This window comes from Lemur catta, chromosome 7 (genome assembly GCF_020740605.2).
Source record: "Lemur catta isolate mLemCat1 chromosome 7, mLemCat1.pri, whole genome shotgun sequence".
Taxonomy (NCBI): Eukaryota; Metazoa; Chordata; class Mammalia; order Primates; family Lemuridae; genus Lemur; species Lemur catta.
In genome coordinates, this window is record NC_059134.1 from 60,328,674 (window position 1) to 60,349,317 (window position 20,644).

General features: G+C 45.2%; 1 protein-coding gene across 3 annotated transcripts in view; it reads left to right on the forward strand.

Annotated features, from left to right (window-relative positions):
• The first annotated feature begins 1,789 nt into the window (after positions 1-1,789).
• The window catches only part of STIM1 (stromal interaction molecule 1), a 170,562-nt gene continuing 151,707 nt past the window's right edge, over positions 1,790-20,644 (forward strand). For 2 of the 3 annotated variants that reach the window (XM_045557322.1, XM_045557324.1), the window contains exon 1: positions 1,790-2,530. In XM_045557322.1, coding sequence (XP_045413278.1) covers positions 2,392-2,530 — 139 coding nt within the window. In that variant the 5' untranslated portion in view covers positions 1,790-2,391. The remainder of the gene's footprint in view (positions 2,531-20,644) is intronic. The other variant, XM_045557325.1, reaches the window with a different exon arrangement.

Genomic DNA, 20,644 nt, shown 5'->3' on the forward strand with positions numbered 1-20,644 from the left:
GGCCCGATTTTCCAGCATGTAGTTGTTACTCGATACAATAAATATTTGAGTGATCAAATGAATTAACCAATGTCAACCAGCTTATACTGAGCACTTACGATGTGCAGGGTCTATGGCTGGATCCTAGTGTCACAGAGACAACTAAGGCATAGCCTCTGACCTCTGAAAACTCACAATCACTAACTACTCACTCACAACACTAGCATGTGTATGGTCCAAATTCTGGCCACAGACTGATTTTGAAGGGGTAGTCAGAGTAGGGGTTTCTATGGAGGACACAATGAACTGTATGTGGAAGAATGAGAGGCCAGCTCTATGAGGAGCTGGGGGCTGGGAAGTGTTTCAGGCAGAAGTAACAGCAGATCCAAAGGCTGTGAGGTGGCTGAGTGTGGTGTGTTTAGGAACCTAAAGAAGGCCAATGTGAAGGGAGCTTAATAGAGTGGGGAGAGTGTAGTAGATGACGTTAGACATGTATTTTTATATCAACAGCCTAACCCCTAAGCCAGGCAGCTGTTGGACAAATCCGTGTTCCCGGTCTTCAAACGGCTTGCTCAGAACAGGTAGCTGGCTTACACTGTCAGAGGAGGAACTGGACCTAATCCCTTCCCCTGCCTCTGGTGCCAAGGACAGGGTAGGGCACAGAGGAGGTTTCAGTAAAGATTTGCTGACAGCATGCTTGAGAAGAGAACAGGAAGTGCAGGCTTTGTTGAAGGAGGCTCAGGCGTGGCTCTTTCCTCATTGGGACACTCGTTTACAAGTCGCCAACACCTTCTCCAAGTGACACAGGGAGCTGGGAGAGTGAGATGCAGGGAGGAACCGGCCACAGACCCTTTGGAAAAACCTCAAGGGGGAGGGGGCTTGCGGGACAGGTAGGAAAACCGGTTGTGAGAGCTAAGGGAGGGCGTCCCATTTAGCTTGGAGGGGCCGGGGAGGCGGGTGTCAGGAAGACAGATGGCGCCTGTTAGCCCAGACTCAAGGGATGTGTAGGGGAATTTTGCTTAGAGTGGTCTGGACATTTCATTTTGCTCTCTGGTATCATTTCCTCTGTAAACGCTCTCAGGCCCTAATGAGCCTCCTCCGGGGCGGGTCCTAGCTTCACTCCCAACCGTCTGCAAAGGAGCAGGCCCTCCCAGGAGCGCAGTCCGGTCCGCAGTACCCAGATTTGCCCACCAGGGGCCGCTGCGCACGAGAGACGAAGCGCGCGGGTTCCTAAGCCGCAGAGAGGCGGAAGCCCATTGGTTGTAAGGAGCGGCTGGAGGGCGGAGCCTGGGAAGCCGGCCGGGAGTTGGGGGCTGGGAGCTCGCCCCCTGGCCGAAGCGGGCAGAGGTGCTGTTGTCTCAGGCGGCTCCCGGGAGGGTATCGTTGTGTCGGGGCCGTCTGTCCAGCCCGGCTCTAAAGCTGAGGCGAGTGGAGCAGCACCGCGGCCTGGAGATCTGGGCAGGGCAGCTGTTGCCGCCGCAGGCCTGAGTTACCTGAGCAACTGCGTGTCAGGGGCCCGCCCGGCGGCGGGCGATTAGCGCGGGAGACTCTCGTGGGGGAAGGGGAGCCCGGAACTTGGTCCTTGGCGCGGGACAGGTGTCCTGGCGAAGACCTGCGCGGGTCGTGGGGCCGGAAGAGCCCGCCGGGGCTCGGGGCTCCGGGGCAGCCGTTTCCCACTGGTTATTCCGGGATAAACCCGGGCACTGGGGCGGGCCGGGCTTCGCTGGGGGCCGGGCGGCGCGGGGCGGGCCCGCGGGAGAGCACGCCCCCGCCCGCCCCGGGCCAGCCCCGCGCCGCCCGCCAGCCTGGGGAGCTGCTGTCCCGGGCCTGGCCGGTGCGCGTCTGCCTGCTGGACCTGGGCACCGCCGGCCGCCTGGGCACGGGACTGGGCGCGGGCGCTGACCTCGGCCTAGGAGGCCTAGGATCCCGGAGACGCCCGCGCCCGCGGGGGCCTGCAGGTCGCACGCCCTCCCCGAGCTTCTGCTCGCTGCTTCTCGGCAGGGCAAGGTCAGGTGCCCCCGTTCTCGCCTCTCTCCTCTTCTCTTCCTCCCCCACCTCTGTGCCCGCGGGAGATCCCGCCCGCCCCCTCCCGCAGGGGTGTAGCAGGCTGCAGAGCTGACAGCGGCCGGGCAGCCACCCTGCCCAAACTCTCCGGAAGCAGCCCGAGCTCAGGCCGCCACAGCCCCAGTGGACCCACTATTGGACCGGAGGCGCCGGCCCTCCTCCCGCGCCCAAACTTGGAGCACTTGACCTTTGGCTGTCGGTGGAGGCAGGCCCACGGGTGGCTGGACAGCTGCGGCCCCGCGAGGGCATATTGCCTGGGGACCATCCACTGCATTCCCGGGCTCCTGGCTTTGCCTCTGGGACCCCAAGGTGTCCACATTAGGCGCATGTTGACTGAGACCTAGAGTCATGGATGTGTGCGCCCGTCTTGCCCTATGGCTCCTCTGGGGGCTCCTCCTGCATCAGGGCCAGAGCCTCAGCCATAGTCACAGCGAGAAGACGACAGGAGCCAGCTCCGGGGCCAACTCTGAGGAGTCCACTGCAGCAGGTAAGGCCTTCCTGCAGGCTGAACTGGTTGGGGGCTTTGACTCGACTGAGTGGCTGTAAGTGGACAAGTACTAGGTTTGTACATGTGAGGTTGATGGAAGATGGACACATGGAGCTGCCTGTTCCCAGTAGTCCAAGAAGTTCTTTCTATTGAGGAGTCGTGGCTAATGTCTTTGTGTCTCCTGAACAACTTTTCTTATCCCTCCTTAGGATGTTTTTTGTGCACAGTGAGAACCCGCCTTTGGGGGACCTTGACCTTTCCGATGAGCAAGGAAATACCCCATCTCAGGACTATTTGTCTGGAAGAATGGCCTGGCCAGATGATAAGTCCATTGCTCTTAGCCAGTTTCAGCACTTAGCAACACAGGGGAGGTTGGGGCTGCTTGGGTTGGAAGGGGAAAGTCAGGGCTGGGCCAGCTCTGTTGCTTGATAGCCTGGTGTTCAGGTGTGCCTTTCTATTCCAACAACCGTGGGAACCCTAGTCCCTCCCTTCCCTTAGGTAATCTGCTGTCTTTTGGCTGTGCCCATTTGAAATATCAAAGCAGTTCCTTAGATGGAATTCTATTTATCACCAGGGTGTTAAATGGCCTTTTCCTGACATAGACATGATATAATTCCTGGGACCACTTGTTGACTTATTCTGTTTCTTCTGACTGATGAGGGTGGCAATTCCATGTTACTTTTGATCTGTCTTGGTTTTTCTTATGCACTTGTGGAGCCTTATCAGGCAGCAGGAGCCCTGATGTACTCTTGCAGTAAAAAGGAACACTTAAAATCCAGTTTTACGTAAGACTTAGAAGAAGATCAGTTCTGTTTTCCCATTTCTCTCACCCTGTCACTGTGGTCTGCCAAAACTACGGCCTGCAGAGTGGGGAGAGTTTATAAACGAGTTGTTTCCGAGGATGGGCAAGCTCAAGTGAGGCAATGGCTTAGTAGATACTTGATTCAAGTAGGAAAAGGAAATATAAGACATGGTGGCTGGGGAGTTTCATGAATGGATCCAGAGGTTGGCTTTGGTGGTAGACCCTTTTTTGAGCAACTCCCTTTTAAGTTCTAGATATCCGAAGGGGGCTGGTTTCCAAAGAAGTCCAGGTTTTACCTGTGTATATAAGCATGGTACATTGGCTGTTGATTTAAAGATAGATCCTTGCTGGGTGTGGTGGCTCACACCTGTAATCCCAGCTCTCTGTGGGGCAAAATTGGGAGGATCACTTGAGGCCAGGAGTTTGAGACCAGCCTGGGGAACATAGTGAGACCCAGTTTCTATAAAAAGTAAAAAAATTAGTTGAGCATGGTGGCATGGGCCTGTAATCCTAGCTGAGTTGGGAGGCTGAGGCAGGAGGATCCCTTGAGCCCAAGAGTTTGAGGTTACAGTGAGCTATGACTGCACCATTCCAGACACTCCAGCCTAGGTGATAGAGGGAGACCCTGTTTCTTAAAAAAAAAAAAAAAGGAATAAATAAAGATAAGTCCTTCTTGCATATTAATCCAGTCTCTCCATAGGGAGTGTCCTTGGCCCCTGAGACTCACCTCAAAGCTTGGTTCTTATTGGGCTATGAAGGGAAAGACTAGTGGGTAGATGTAGGTTGAACTGTGAAGTAGACCTAAGGAGCATCTCTGCTGTCCCAGTGACATTCTTGTTTATAATTGATAATATGTACTTTTTTTCACTCCAAAATATGAGCGCCTGACATAAAATGAATGCTTTTTGTTTGGGGGAGGTGTTCTGTATTTTAGACTTAAGCTTAAGGGACGAAGTTTTGAGTTTTAGGCATTAGCTAGCTATTAGGAAGTTGTTTTTAGTTTTCTGCACCTAAGGAAAGAGGCATTTCAACATCCCTTGGGACCACCTCATGACTTGAGCCTTTGTTTTTTAATAATCTCCCCCACTCTGAGAGACTTGAGCTTATGGAGACAGCCCTCCACATAACACATTTCAGAGGCTTGGCTTTGCTGATTATACCACTTAAGCTTCTATTTTATTAATAATTTTTTTCTTGCTCTCAGGTCAGAAATTGGTTTCTGTTGTCACAATAATAGTGAATTCCAATGAAGAAAGGCTCAGAGAGAGAGAGAGAGAGAGGGAGACTGTAGGTGCTGTGAATAGCTGTGGATGGTATGTGGGATCCTGGGGATCCCAGCACTATTGTTCTGGTACGTTGCCCCCTTGGGTCTCTCTGACACTTTGACTCAGACAGAGACTTATTTTTGCAAAGAGGTAGCTCATAGACTGGGTTCTGCAAAAGTTGCTGGCTGTAACCAGGAACCCTTGCAGCCTTTCCAGCCCTTCCGTGTTCCCAGAACACAGGAGGAGTTTTGCTTGCTCTTAAATCAGATTCAACATACCCAATTTGTGTATTCTCTATAGTTTATATTTTACAATTATATAGCTATTTTTCCAACAGAGTCTCACAATAGCCCTATTAGAATGCAGAACAGGTAGTATTATATCGGTTTTTTATGGGTGAAGAATCTGGGTCCTGTGCTACATCTTATAGGCACGTCTTCTGATGCTTAAGTCCTGGACTTCTTCCATCTTCTCAGGTCCTGCCCTGTTAAAGGAGTGCTAGGCAGGGCCAGAGAATATTGCTTTCCTTCTGGCAATTGGGCAGGCCCCGGTTACTCTGTGGTTGAGTGCCAACAAAGGGCTGCCTTTTTCTACTCTGGAGAGTCTTTTGCAGGGGCCCAGAGAATTTGATTTTTTCTCTTTTGGATATATATACCCATTTGTGTCTTTTTAGTCAGTTAAAATGTTTGTTTCTAAGAAGGATTTAGTTATAATGCTTATGGCTTTACCAGGCATACAGTAAACACTATTAAGAGCCTGACCTTGCAGTGAAGGCAGGTGCTCTGCTACAAGATTCTCTCATTGGTCAGCGGAAAGGCCATTCCTGTCACTGTCTGGCTCTTTAATACCTGTACACCCAGCCGTGCTAAGTCACTTCCTTAGTAAAGATCTGTGCCTGGCTATCCTACTCTGGGGACTGCATTTCTGAAGCTGGTCTGAAACAGATGCTTGCAATTTCCCTTAGATGCTAGGTGCCTTGCCTCCAGAAACTCAAATTTTTTCTGTACAATGTGTGTGAGGAACCTCAGGTAGAGTCTGGAGTTGTGACTGCCAGTGTTGAAGGTATTGAAGGCCTCTAATCAGGAACTGTGGTTTGGTTCAGTATAGTTAGAACAAGGCCTCGGGGGATAGGCATCTAGGTGGTGTGCAGAGTACAGGCTGGCTTCTCAATCAACCCCTGATGGAGTAACAGGCCAGACCCTGCCTGCCCCCACCCCCGCATCTAGTTGCTGCTGCCTCCAAGGCTATAAATGGCCTGGCCATCTTGGTAGCTATGCTAATTTTAGCTAAGGGTGGCTCCAGGAACTGGGCTGGGGCCAAGAGCAGGTGGGTGGGGCTTTGCTGAAGCTAGTACTGGGGGCTGGGGAGAGGGACACATTAATCCTGAGGTAGCCAGGACATCATCTGCTCCCAGGCTTCAGCTCTGACAATCACTCTTAGCTAGGTTAATTGATTCAGCAAATATCGAACAGTGCCAGCTCATGTACTATTTATTTATTCCACAAGTATTTGAGTGCCTGCTCTGGGGCAGGTACTATTTTTCCTATGGAGATATAAGGATGAACAAATGAGACATGTTCCTTCCCTCATAGAAGGTACAGTCTTGTTGGGGAGACAGAAAATAAACATCAATAAATATATTATCTTGTGGTAAGCGGCATGGAAGAAAACATAAACAGGGTGCTGTCATGGAGAATGAGAGGCAAACAGAGATCTACTTAAAGCTGGAACCTAATGTCTAGTTGGACAGATTAATATAATAACATCAACAATACTAGCAACTAACTTTTTTTTAGTGCTTACTATGTGGTGGGCACTATTCTGAACTTTTTTTTCACTTAATTCTTAAAACCATCCTGTGTGATAGGTATAATTATCCTCATTTTATGGGTGAGCAAATTAAATCATAGAGAAGTTAAATAACTTGCCCAAGGTTACACAAATAGTAAGGAAAGCCAGAGTTTGAACCCAGGTAGTCTGATTTTCTCCCTATCTCTGCCTTAGCCACTAAGCCATACATTCTCTCAAAACTTTGTGAAAAATGCTGTAATAGAGGTATTGTATATACATACAAAAAGCTGTGGGAAGCCCGGAAGTGATTAACTCTGCCTGGCAGAGCTGGAGGAGGCTTTATAGTTCCCATAATTTTTCTCAAATCTTGGGGGGGATGAAAAGCGGCTGCCCAGTTCAAAATTAAGAGATAGAAATTTTGGTTAGTTCAGCCCACCTATTTTTACATATGAGGAAGCTGATGTCCAGAGAGGCATTAAACAGAAGTTTCACAGTGGATTTTTGGTAGAACTAGACTAGGACATTTGAGTCAAGGACACAGACTTAACCAGTTAGTCAATTTACAAGTAAAAATAATGAGTGTGTACTGCTTGCTTTGCACTGTGGAAGGAACTTAGGGCTACTGAAGAAGTCTAAGTCTGGTAGGGCCATATATATTTATGGAGTATTAAATATAGTGTATTGCACAGGCTTAATGAAGTCCAAAATCAGGCAGTATAAACAGTGTAGGCTAAGGATTAAAAAATATCTGTGTGGGCTCGGTTAGGCTGAGGTGGAGTGCTTCCTGTAAAGGAGGGGGTTGGGTGAGGCGGAAGAGGACAGAAGAGAGTAGTTTGATTTGAGGGAGGTTGGAGGTAAGGGGGCATTGTGGATGTTAGGGTCACCAGTATGAGCATGTGGGGTCTCACTGCTGGCTAGATGATAACTAGGCAGAGCTGCTTCACTGTTGGCCAGCTATCTCACATGAGCACCTGTAGATAGGAAGATTGCAGTCATGTGTGATCTAGCAGTGGTTCAGTAATTACCATAATTTTGAAGTAATGATGAGTGTAAATAATATTTTAAGATATCTGTAATGATATAATATGATATGAAAATACTATGATTTCTCTTGATGACAGAAATCACAGGTATTGCTAATAATATTGTGGTTGGGTGCCTATATGTATAATTGAAGGAAATGCTAACTTTCAGTAAGAGAATATTGAAAATAAAGATGTAACTTCTTTCCTGTCCAAATTTGCAGGCCCCCTGAATTCTATCTATGGGCGCCTTAGGGATGTGGGGCCTTCATGTTAAGAACTCTTGCTCTTTGGCAAGGAAGGGATGAGGTCTTGTTGAGGGGAGTGGTTTTGTAGGTCTCCAAAGGACTTGGGTTTCAGCCCCAAGGGGCCGCTTTGGTTTCCTGCTAGGTGGCTTTTGAGATACATTGCTAAGTGGCTTCATGGGCATACTGTGGTACATTTCCCTTTGTGGGAAACGATTCTCCAGGAAACCTAGCAGCTCTAGTTGTTGTCAGACTTTTAGGGGGAGAACACAATACCAAACTGGGCCTCCAACAGTTTCTTTTTGTTGCTGTTGTTACTGTTGGTTAAAAAAAATTGTGAAATATGAAGATATACAAGGAAGTACAAAGAATAATACATTGAATTTCCATGTGGGCACAACACAGTTAAGAAATAAAAAATAACAATACAGAGCTTTCTTTATTACCCCAGTACACGTTGTATAAACTTCTAATGTAACACATCGCACATTGTATATATGTTTGCTCCCTCACAAGTGTGTAAGATCTTTGTGGAAGAAGGGAGGAGGGGTTGTACTTTCTTTATCTCTGTTTTTATTGTGCCCAGCCTAACCTCTGTTAAAGTTTGTTGGAAAAGCTGGAATCAAGGCCTGTTTGAATGCATCCTATTTTCTTTCTTTTTTTCAAACTGTCTCATATGTCTTGGTGATAGACATTCTGGACCTTTCCTTCAACCCTTGGAAGTGTTGCTCACTCTGGGAACTTTGTATTAAGTTTCATCCAAGTTCATGTCTTTTTATCCGTTTTCATTCTCTTATTTATCTTGACTTTTGCCCATTTTTTTTTTTTTTGAGACAGAGTCTGGCTCTGTTGCCCAGGCTAGAGTGAGTGCCGTGGCATCAGCCTAGCTCACAGCAACCTCAGACTCCTGGGCTTAAGCAATCCTACTGCCTTAGCCTCCCGAGTAGCTGGGACTACAGGCATGCGCCACCATGCCCGGCTAATTTTTTTCTATGTATATATTTTAGTTGGCCAGATAATTTCTATTTTTTAGTAGAGACGGAGGTCTCACTATTGCTCAGGCTGGTCTCGAACTCCTGACCTTGAGCCATCCTCCCGCCTCGGCCTCCCAGAGTGCTTGGATTTCAGGTGTGAGCCACCGCACCCGGCCGACTTTTGCCCATTTTAAAGAGTAAGGGGCTGAGTACAGTAGCTCACGCCTGTAATTCTCACTCTGGGAGGCTGAGGTGGAAAGATTGTTCGAGGCCAGGCATTTGAGATCCCCAAAGTCCCCATCTCTACAAAAAATAGAAAAATTAGGAAGGCACGGTGGTGTGTACTCGTAGTCCCAGCTACTGAGGAGGCTGTGGCAGGAGGATCGCTTGAACCCAGGAGTTGTTGGTTGCAGTGAGCTATGATGACACCACTGCACTGGAGTCTGGGTGACAGAGTGGGACCCTGTCTCAAAAAAAAAAGAAAAAAAAAAAAGAAAAAATTTGTAGCTGAGAAATTTGTGTTCTAAGTCATATAGCTAAAAAGTGCCAGGATCAGAACTATAATTTTGGGGATCTGTGTACTAAGCCCATGCTGTTTTTCTTAGAACACATTACCTGCTGGTTGGTCCCAAAGAGGGCCGGATACCTCACTGATCTGGCACTCAGAGCCTATGGCCTCAGTGGTCTGGCCATAGCTGTATTAACAAAGGAGTTTGAATAGTCTAATGATCCATCACAAAGTTGTGCTGCTCTGGAGGGTAGTAGAGTCTAACAACCATGCTACGCTGTTGGAGTTGTCTGTTTATGGGTCTGCCTTCCTTACTGTACCATAAGCTCCTAAAGGGGTAGGATGGTAGATGTTCAACTTTTTACTTGAGCTCCTAGCACAAGGTTTGGCATGTAATATACTTTTTTTTTCCTCAGCCGTATACCTGTAATAATATACTTTATATACTGTAAAGTTTGCAGAACTGAATCTAAGGGGATTTATTATCTGGTTCTGATTCTACTGTAGTTTACTAGGCACCTGATTGGAAGTTGAAAAATTTTTTCCTTGGAAGGGGTTAGGTAAAGTTGAAGACATAAGCTTTACTTATTTAGAAAGTTTACTCTTTAGAATTTGTCATTTATTACTGATGCTAGGTAAATAAAACCCAACTTTGTTTATTTAAAAACAAATCATCCAGCTCAATTTGAGTCCAGCCAGCCTTACTGCACTTGGAAGAAGTTTGTCTAGGATTTTAAAGAGGCCAGACTCTTATCATTTCAGTTATCACCAGGAAAATGCAGTTAAGACGAGCTGGGAAACCATCTAATGCCACAAAGGACCTATCTGTAGTTGTGAGGAGAAAGTTGGGAAATGAGGGGATGAGGATGGATAGAAGCCTAGACGTAAAGTGAGATGATTGGCTTTGATTTGCAGAAGGGTCTGTGTTGGCCACAGTCAGGAGACATGAATATCTGGATTTAGGGGAGCTTCAGCATTCTAGCTCCTTTCCTTACTAGCTATGGATCTAGTGGAGGGTAAATCTGTTCTCTCTCAGCCTTAGGTTTTTCCCTGTGTAGAAAGGGAATAATCTTAATGAATAGGTTTGTGGTGAGGATAAAATAAGGTAACTTATATTACCTTATTATGACCCCTGTACAACTGGGGTTATTTGAGTCTTTTCAACCTTTACTTTTGTGGACTTGAAAAGCCTTGGTCAGAATCTGATTATCTGTTATGGTAGCACCTCTCTAAAGGTAGATGCATCTCTGAATCTGCTATAAAGCAGTCCCTTCTTATTTGTGGTTTCAGTTACCTGTGGTCAACTGAGGTCTGAAAATATTAAATGGAAAATTCCAGAAATAACCAATTCATAAGTTTTAAATTACGTACCGTTCTGAGTAGCATGATGAAATCTCATGCCATCCTGCTCTGTCCTGCCTAGGATGTGAATCACCCCTTTGTCCAGCATATCTGTATAGCATATACTACCCACCTTTCAGTCACTTAGTAGCCATCTTGGTGATCAGATTGACTGTTGCAGTATCGTAGTGTTTGTGTCCAAGTAACCCTTATTTTACTTAATAATGCCTCAAAGTGCAAGAGTGATGCTGACATATTATTATAATGGTTCTGTTTTATCATTAGTTACTGTTGTTAATCTCCTACTTTGCCTAATTTATATATTAAGCTTTATCATAGGTATGTATATGTAGGAAGAAACATAATACATATAGGATTCAGTACTTACTATCCGAGGTTTCAGACACCTACTGGGGGATCTTGGAACATATCCCCTGAAGGATAAGGGGGGGACTACTGTAAGTAATTCCATTGTCTTACTTCGGGTGTTACCAGCCAACATGTATAGACTCTGGGTGTGGCCAAACCAGGCTTTTTTTTTTTTTTTTTGAGACAGAGTGAGACTCTTGCCTGGGCTAGAGTGCCGTGGCATCAGCCCAGCTCACAGCAACCTCAAACTCCTGGGCTCAAGCAATCCTCCTGCCTCAGCCTCCCAAGTAGCTGGGACTACAGGCATGCACCACTGTGCCCGGCTAATTTTTCTATATATATTTTTAGCTGTCCAGATCATTTCTTTCTATTTTTAGTAGAGACAGGGTCTCCCTCTTGCTCAGGCTGGTCTCAAACTCCTGAGCTCAAACAATCCGCCTGCCTCGGCCTCCCAGAGTGCTAGGATTATAGGCGTGAGCCACTGTGCCGGGCCCAAACCAGGCTTTTATTCTAAGATTACTCCAGGCCATGGGAAACAGTTAATAAAATCTGGACACAAGTATTTGACCTTATTTCTGGCTGTACTCCTTTTTACTGAGTGTCAGCTTTCCCTAGCCCCACCTGCAGTCTTGAAATGGCTGAGCAGATAAGCCTGGTCCCCACCAGTATTGGTTATTTATTGGTACATAACACATTATGCCAAAACTTATAGGTTTAAAATCATAAGCATTTGTTATCTCATAGCTTCTGTGGGTCAGGAATCTGGGTGTAGTTTAGCTGGGGTGCATCTGGCTCAAGGTCTCTCAGAGGTGGCTGTCAAGCTATTGGCTGGGGCTAGAGACTTAATTGTGGAGAGAGACATAACTGTTGGCTTCCCCCAGAACAAGTGGTCTGAGGGAAAGGAAGAGAGAGTATTCAAGGTGGACACCTCAGTCTTTTTATCACCTAATCTTAGAATTGATATACTGTCACTTCTTCCATATTATATGTTAGAAGCAAGTGCATAAGTCTAGCCCATACTCAAGGTGAGGGGATTACACAAGGTCATGAATCTCAGGAGGGCAGTGGTCACTAGAGGCCATCTGGCCCTAGGGCCATGCTCTTGAGAACAATGGCTTGTAGGTGTGGTGGCCTTTTGTTTAATAGCTTTTCTTTCCTTTGCTTACCTCCTTGGGTCTTGTGGAGTGGTGGAGTCTTTATTTTATTTTATTTTTAGGAGACATTGGTCTCACTCTGTTGCTCAGGCTGGAGTGCAATGACCTGATCATAGCTCGTTGTAACCTTGACTTCCTGGGCTTAAGTAGTCCTCCTGCCTCAGTCTCCTGAGTAGCTGAAACCATAGGCACATGCCACCATGCCTGGCTAATTTTTTTTCTTTGATTTTTGTAGAGACAGGGTTTCACTTTGTTGCCCAGGCTAGTCTTAAACTCCTCCTGGCCTTGAGGATCCTCCTATTGTCAGCCTCCCAAAGTGCTGGGATTACAGGCCTGATCAACCAGCCCAGTTTATAGAATCTTTTTTACTCACTTTGGTATTGTGCCCCCTGGTTCATACATGACTTCATTGCTTTGACGTAGACCATCCTTCTTTACTTCTCCCCTGACTCCTGGGCTCTCCATAGGCCCAATGCTAAACTAGTTTTTTTAATCTTAGGCTCTAGTCCTGCCTCCCAGCTCCTTGTTTGGTAGCTTTTATTAAGAGTTTATTGTACAGCCACTGACGTTGGAGCCTTTACTACTACTCCTACTTGGCTTCTGAGAACTAGACTTATAAGTGACGTTGAATTGGGACTCACACATTGACAGTTGAAAAACTTACTCTGACTTTTTAGACCATTGGTATTAATACTAGAACTTAAAATCCTAGTATGTTAGGGACTTGAAATCCTAATATGTCATAGCTAGAAAGGATTTTAGGGACCATGTCTCCCAAATTTCTTATTTTACATTATGAGAAGAACAAACTTACCCAAGGTTTTGCTAAGCCAGGGCTAGAATCTAATTTTCTCTGATTCTCATTTATATGTTGTTCCCACTCTGTTGTAATCTCTCTACCCTAACGTGTCTAGTTTGGGTTGTTAGGAGCCCTGGGACCTATATAGAGGAGAACTAGAAAGCAGTTCACAATATTGTATTATGTTTGTAGAAATTGAGCTGGGCGGAATTGGGGTTATACAGAGTCAATGTCAAGCGCTGGTTCCAGGGACCTCCCCAGCTAGAGTGCGTTTTTTTTTTTTGTTTTTTTTTTTAGACAGAGTCTCACTCTTTTGCCCGGGCTACAGTGCTGTGGCATCAGCCTAGCTCACAGCAACCTCAAACTCCTGGGCTCAGGCATCCTTCTGCCTCAGCCTCCTGAGTAGCTGGGACTACAGGCATGTGCTGCCATGCCCGGCTAATTTTTTCTATATATTTTTAGTTGTCCAGCTAATTTCTTTCTATTTTTAGTAGAGATGGGGTCTCGCTCTAGCTCAGGCTGGTCTTGAACTGCTGACCTCGAGCGATCCTCCCACCTTGGCCTTCCAAAGTGCTAGGATTATAGGCATGAACCACCGTGCCTGGCCTAGAGTGCCTTTATATAAGAAACAAAGAAGCCCAGGAATATCTGTTGCATATGGTAACAAATATCTGCACCCTGTACTACTCTTTTGGCAATATCAGTTCAGAGCAACAAGAGATCTGTTTGTTGGGGTGTACGGAGTAGGCTTTTGAAGGAGGTAGGTCAGAGCCTTATGCTGTATGTCTCATGATTGATTGGCTCAGCTGGTTGCACTACGGAGTTAGGGTACCCCACAGGCAGGGTAAATGTTTCTGAAGCCTTGTGGGGTTACTTGTGGCCACCTGGAAAGTGCCAAGGGGAAGCTTTCTGGGCACGGAGAATTTGGTAAGGCTTTGACTGTGTTGGCACAACTTGCTAGGGCAGGGAAGGCTTGAATAGGGATGGCTGTGGCCCTGTCATGTTTATCAGAGTGGAACAGATTTATCTTGTGTGAGAGGCCATGCAAGGAAAGACCTGAAGTGAGCCAACAGCACTTATATCTTTGTTTTCTGCTGGGGAGCTTGCACTAGAGAAGGTGCAGGTTCTAAAATTTCTCTATGGGTGGTGGTTGCCTTTCTGACCCAGGGTTCTAGCCCCAGACCACCTTGCTCACTTCATCTCCCTCTGTTTTGTTGTCTGCATTCTTGGCCCAGCCTGTTTTTTTTTCTTTGTATTCATCTGCAGAACACACCTTTATTTGTACGGTTTCTGTTTTGCTGTTACTTATGTCATTTAACTTTCCTCCCAAAATGTCCTCCCTTGTCTTCCTTTGTTCCTATCTAATCTCTCAGTCCTTTGAAGTCCTCCCTGACACTAATACTAGCCATGAGATACCTCTCATTTTGGATCAAACTCTGGCAGTAGTTACTATCTACAATACTCTCTATGTACTTCAAACCTTGCTGAGCCTCTTATGGTAAGAGGCAGCTTGATGTAGTTTCAAGAGCACTGGGAATGGCTTGAGTTGTTGCTGACAGTATGACTCAAACTACAGTTTCCTTACTTGAAAAATGGAGTTAGAGGAGAGTTAAGGTATATGACAGGGGTGTATAGATTTTAAAACCTTTTTCTTTCTTTCTTTGCTTTTTTTTTTTTTTGCACATTTTCCTCTCTTTTGAGGCCAAGAGCTATGTTTCATTTATTGACCATAGTACTTATCCTCAGTATCTTTAGTATCTATCACAGTGCTGGTCAGAGGGTATGTGTCCAATAGAGATTTGTTGAATAAAAGAATGAATAACAATGAATTGATCCTTGGATTGAATAGGTAAGAGGGGAGAGTGCCAAATGGTTGACATCAGTTCGTATGAAAAGCTTAGACAAGTGTGCCCTGGGATTAGGGGTAGAGTTCACATGATGGGCTTTCTGAGGAGTTCTGTGGGCATTATTTTTCTGCCTGACCTAGTACCCCATGTCTATATATTGAGCACCTACTGAAGCTATGCTGAGAGATAGTTATCAATCACACTGAGGGGTGATTTGGCTGTTGATTCTGGCTGGCAGTTTTTTTTTGAGACTGAGTCTCATTCTTTTGCCCAGGCTAGAGTGCCTAGCTTACAGCAACCTCAAACTCCTGGGCTCAAGCAATCCTCTTGCCTCAGCCTCCCAAACAGCTGAGATTATGGGTGCTCACTACCATACTTGGCTAATTTTTTGTTTCCATTTTTTAGTTGCCTGGCTAATTTTTTCTATTTTTAGTAGAGATGGGGTCTCACTCTTGCTCAGGCTGGTCTCAAACTGCTGAGCTCAAGTGATCCTTCTGCCTCGGCCTCCCAGAGTGCTAGGATTATAAGCGTGAGCCACTGCGCCTGGCCTGGCTGGCAATTTTAGTTGTTTTTGCCACAGCAATGGTTGCCATGAGCAGGTGGCTATAGTAGTAGAGTAGGGCTGTGCTTGAAGAGAACATGAGAGCTGTGGGCAGGGCTTCCTTGGGTCCTGCTGCTCCTGTCATTGATTCCATGGCCCATGTGGGTTTCCCTCAGGACAAACTTGAGGCAGTTGAGTGAACAGAATGAACTTTAACTGCTTTTCTTAGATTGGCTTGTGGGATGGAGGAGGGAACCTTCTTTCATGGTTTCTACTGCTGGGCTTGTTGGGCAGCAGGGAGGTAGAATAGTCCTGTGAAGATCACTGGCTGGCTTTTAAAATGTTATGTCTGGTGCTGAGAACTCCTGGGCCTCAGAGAACTCTAGCCTGAGCAGACGTCACTTTAAGGCATTGGGGAGGGGCCTCCTGGGAGACTTGATGGAGGAGGCAAAAGAATAAGAGAGTCAATTGTGCTGTCAGCGTGGCCCAGCTAGGACAAACCTAACGGTTTCCTCTGTTAGCCATATTTACAGAGCTCCTGGCTGCCATGTGTTGATCTCTGGTGTAGGTAATGACCAGAAATCTCACTGGCAGGCAGGCAGTCGGGCTGAATTCCAAATCTCATGGCCTCTGACTTTCTCAGTGTGATTCAGTAGCTCTGCTCCTGTTTGGCCTCTCTGGGTTATGTCGGGCCTCTCAGGAAGCTCTCAAAACTCTCATCACTACAGTGTATATTCAAACAAATGTGTCTATGTTTGCCAAGTTCCCAGAGCCAGCTCCTAAAATATAGTAGCCAGGGGAGATGGGTACTTTTTGGCTATAATACATACACAGGTTAGACAGCAGCCTGTTTGTGTATGTTGCTGGGTGATCAAATGTGCAGAGGTCTTATTTCAAGCAACTTTCGCTGACAAGGGCAAAGGTCACTGGAACTCACACTTCATATCTCTAAAGAGATAAATATTTAATTAAGACAAGTCAAATAACTTCAATGATAAGAATGATGATGACAGCTACTATTTATTGAGCACCTACGTGGGTGCATTATATCTGCACAATTCTTAAAGGTTGATATTGTTCTCATTTTACAGGTAAGGAAACTATAACTCTGAGAATTTAAGGTAATATTCCCAAAGTGGCTGAGCCAGGATTTGAATTTAGCTTTATCTGATCTCAAGACAAAAACTGTTTCTATTTTTTTATTAAAAAAATGTGTTTTTTGAGATGAGGTCTTGCTATATTGCCCAGGCTGATCTTGCACTCCTGGGCTCAAACTATCCTCCTGCCTAAGCCTCCCATGTAGCTGGAACTACAGATGTAGGCCACCATGCCCAGCTGTAAAACTGTATTTATATTTATTTAATAACTTGTGGGGCAGGAAGGACACAGCTATCTGAATTTAGATAGAGATATGCCTTTTGATTAAAAATTTTATACTTTATAGAACTAGGAGTGGCATTAGTTTATTTTATTACCTAAATGGCCTGGAAAAAACTAGGATTAGGATTTGGGGGGTAGGAGAGGGAAAGAGAGGCTGTATTTCACTTATGAATTCTGAATAGATGGTATAACATTGGTGAGGTGCCTAGCTATAGAGTGGTGTATATTCAGTTTGTATCTTCCAAAATTAGTTCTCTGGTTGAGGTGTTGTGGATGGATATAAGCCTTGGGATAGGGGCTGTATCTATGTAGTGTTATTTATCTTTTCAGTCAATGTTTAACATATTTGTTATATTATATGACAATCCCTGCCCAGTAGGACTCAGTATAATTGGAGAGTTAGGATGTACATCTACATTTTATATAGTAATAAGAGCTCGTATTTATTGAATACCTATTCTGTATTAAGACTGGACTAGGTACTTTCACATACGTGATATTATTTAATCCTCTCTACAGGTCTCCCATTTTATAGTTTATTGTGCAAGGCAATGTAGGTTCAGTGGCCTATGATTGACTGATAGTCCTGTTGGAAGATGTGATCACCTCTGCCCTGGGAGATAAGAGAAGCTTTGGGAAGAAGGTAGCAGCTCAGTGGGTCTTCAGGTACTTAAGGCAGAAATGTAAGGGAGGTTGAGGGAAGCATTCCAGCCATAGGAAATGTCATGAGTAGAGGTATAAAGCGGGAAAAAGAGAAGAGTCTTTGGGAAACATTAGTCCAGATTGGCTGGAGAGTGGAATCTGTGTAGGAGAGTATTATAAAATAAGGCCAAAAGGAAAGGAAATTAAGGAAAGATCATAGAAGGCCTCAAATGTCAGGTAACGAGTTTAGACTTTATTCTGCAGGTAGTCCTTGCAGGTTTTGAACAGGGTACAGAGAGGGGAGAACCCTCCATTAAAATGCAATGGAGGGTTAATGTTACCCCAGAACTGAGGATCAAAACTTGCTTTTGCTAGATTTTTAGTATGGGTTAGGTTAGCCCCTGGGAGAATGGGGTTACATTCTGAGGTGAGGAATGGAGCCTGGCAAGAGGGCAGTTCTGTTAGCTCAGTTTACCTATGCAGGAAGGGTGTCAGGGCCTTAGGGTATACTTGATACTGCCGACACCCAGCTTCTCTTCCGGAGCTGAGTATATGCCTGTACTCTCAGCCAAAAAGTCAGAGCTTGGTGAGACCTGATTCCCCAAAGAATTCAGTGATGAAAATTAGGGCACTTGAGCATATCTAATTGGCTGAACTGTGTGAAGGGCAGAGGCTTTCCCTGGGGGCTCCTTTTAATCTCCTGTGATTATAGACTTTTAAGGTTGGACTAATTAAAATGTGCTGGCAGCTGGACTCAATACTTTCCTTGTACTAGGTCCTGCTCTAGCCTCCTGGAGTACCAGAAGTTAGCACAGGGCTGTCTTTCGTGGGGAGCTAAGGAGTGGGTTTCCATTTCCTCATCTACTAAATTTGTATTGATATGGTATTTGTCCAGAAAGGGCTGCCAAACATCTTGTGGTGGGGAGAAATTTAGCTGGACACCTGCATGTGGCTTGGATTTGCTACTCCTCTTAAGGTGCCATTTCAGGTTGATTCTCTGTTTTGGTAGTCCCCCCAGTGGCCTCGCTCCGTTAGCTGGCAATTCCTGGCAGGGGTGGGGAAGCTGCGACCTTGGGGCCACATGTGGCCTTCTGGATTCTTGAGTGTGGCCTTTTGACTGAGTCCAAATTTTTGGGATTTGATCTATGAAGTTTGGATTTGGTCAAGGGGCCACACTTGGGGATCTGGAGGGCCACATGTGGCCTTGAGGCTGCAGGTTCCCCACCCCTGTTGGGGTATCTTTCCCTGGTGTGTGTTCCTGTTCTAACCAGAAAAAGGGATAAGGAAAGGATATTTATTAAGTCCCACCATGTGCCAGGTCAGGGCTAATGTTTTACACAGCTATCTTTTTTTTTTTAATTTTTAGAGACAGTGTCTCACTTTGTTGCACAGGCTGGAGTGCAGTGGTACAATCATAGTTCACTGTAACCTTGAACTCCTGGGCTTAAGGCATCCTCCCACTTCAGCCTTCTGAGTAGCTGGGACCATGGGTGTGTGCCACCATGCCTGGCTAATTTTTAAAAATTTTTTTGTAGAGACCAGGTCTTGCTATATTGCCCATGCTGGTCTTGAACTCCTGGCCTCATGTGATTCACCCACCTCAGCCTCCCAACGTGCTGGGATCATAGGTGTGAGCCACTGCATCTAGTTCACATCTTTCTTTGCAGGTATGCTTCATAATGCCCATTTTACTGATGAGGAAATAGAATAAGAGAAGGAAAATAATGCCTGATTGTCATTATTGGCTATAAACAACTGAATCAGAATTCAAAGCCAGGTCTCTCCCAGGCCTGTGATTACTTTCCTAAGGTAGTACACATAATTTCATGTCCTCTTATCCTTCTAAGCCTAGCTAATTTCCCACCTCCAGAAAATCTTCCATTCTTTTAGCTAGAATTACTTCTTGTCCTGTATTTTCAGAGCACTCTGCCCCTTTCTAATCTGTCTGATATTCAAGTCAGTGAGGCATGGATCTACGTCCCTTATCTGACTACTCCCACTCCTGCAAGATGTGGCACTCAGGGTGTATTTGTTAAAGAATGGAATGTTGGAATTTTAGGTGTCATGACAGACTGGCAAGGGTAAGAGTTTGGGGCAAGGCCTTGGCTAGTTCCCTGAATGAAGGCAGGCCAGTGTCTTTTGATATGCCTAAATTGCTGTGTTATACCAGAGGCAGTGGGCCTTCTAGGCAAGATGCCTTTTGGTTCCTTAGGAGCAGGCATCTCTTTCCTTAGGCCATTTTCTTTGACATCTGGCTTTAGAGTTTGTGTCCTTTTTCTAGTCTCTTTGCAACCTATAGAGTTAGGCTTAATGCCTCCTGGAGTAGAATAATGTGACAGTGCCCTCAGCCTGGCCTTGGTTGCTGGAATATGCCTGTTGACTGTGGTGCTTGAATTTTTTTGTTTTTTGTTTGTTTGTTTGTGTTTTTTTGCAAAAAACATTCTGAGTTATTAACCCTGCATTTGGGGCTTATACTTTCTGCAAGCTCTGCCTAGTGGTATGTGTCACTTCACAGGATAAAGGCTTTCCGGGAGAAGGCAAGCATGTGTAAACGCATTTTTATAAGTTGAATTATCTTTCTCATGGACTTGAAAAATTATAAAAGTATTTTAGACTTTTTTTCTATGCATGTTGTATATGCTTAGTGTTTAACATCAAAAGTTTGTTTCTTTGGGAATATGTGGAAATTGGAACATAACAAAATATAGTTAAAACACCTGTAAAGCAAAAAGTGATACAATGTTAATAATAATAAATTTCACAATAGGGTGAAACAGTGTTTTTTGTTTTGTTTTGATACAATGGGAAATCTGAAATAGCTTAATCAAACAGAAAGATAATGACACAACACCCCTTCTGGTTCTCTGCAATAGAGAATAGATTATGAAGTGTTCTGGGACTAGGGAGAACTGTGCTGTAGCTCAGTTCCTCTACTCAGTCGTGTCCTTAGGTGGGTAACTAAGATCTGTTTTCCTATGTTTTAAATGGGAATAATACCGACCTTGTTTAATTTTATGAAGGTTAAATAAGATAATGTATGTGAAAGTGTTTTGTAAATTCTGAAGTACTGTTATTGTCATACTTACTGGGTGGCTGGAGCCAATTTGCTAGCACTGCAAGGAAGCTTTTGGTTTAAGATATGGCTTGACTTAGGTAGGAAGAAGGATGAAGGATTAATGGATAAACAGCTAAATGCTGTTTGGGCAGCAGCCAAGAATTCCTGTGAGGTAAGGGAAAGAACTGCATTCATTTTTTCAATACGTATTTATTGAGTCCTGCCTGGTATAGGAGAAAGAAATACCGATATCTGCATACTAAATGTGCAATGTGCTAAAATATGGAAGCAACTTGGTTTAGAATGAAAACTCCATGAAGACATACATTGCTATATATGTTTCATACATTGGTATATATTCACCCAAGAGTAGTACCTG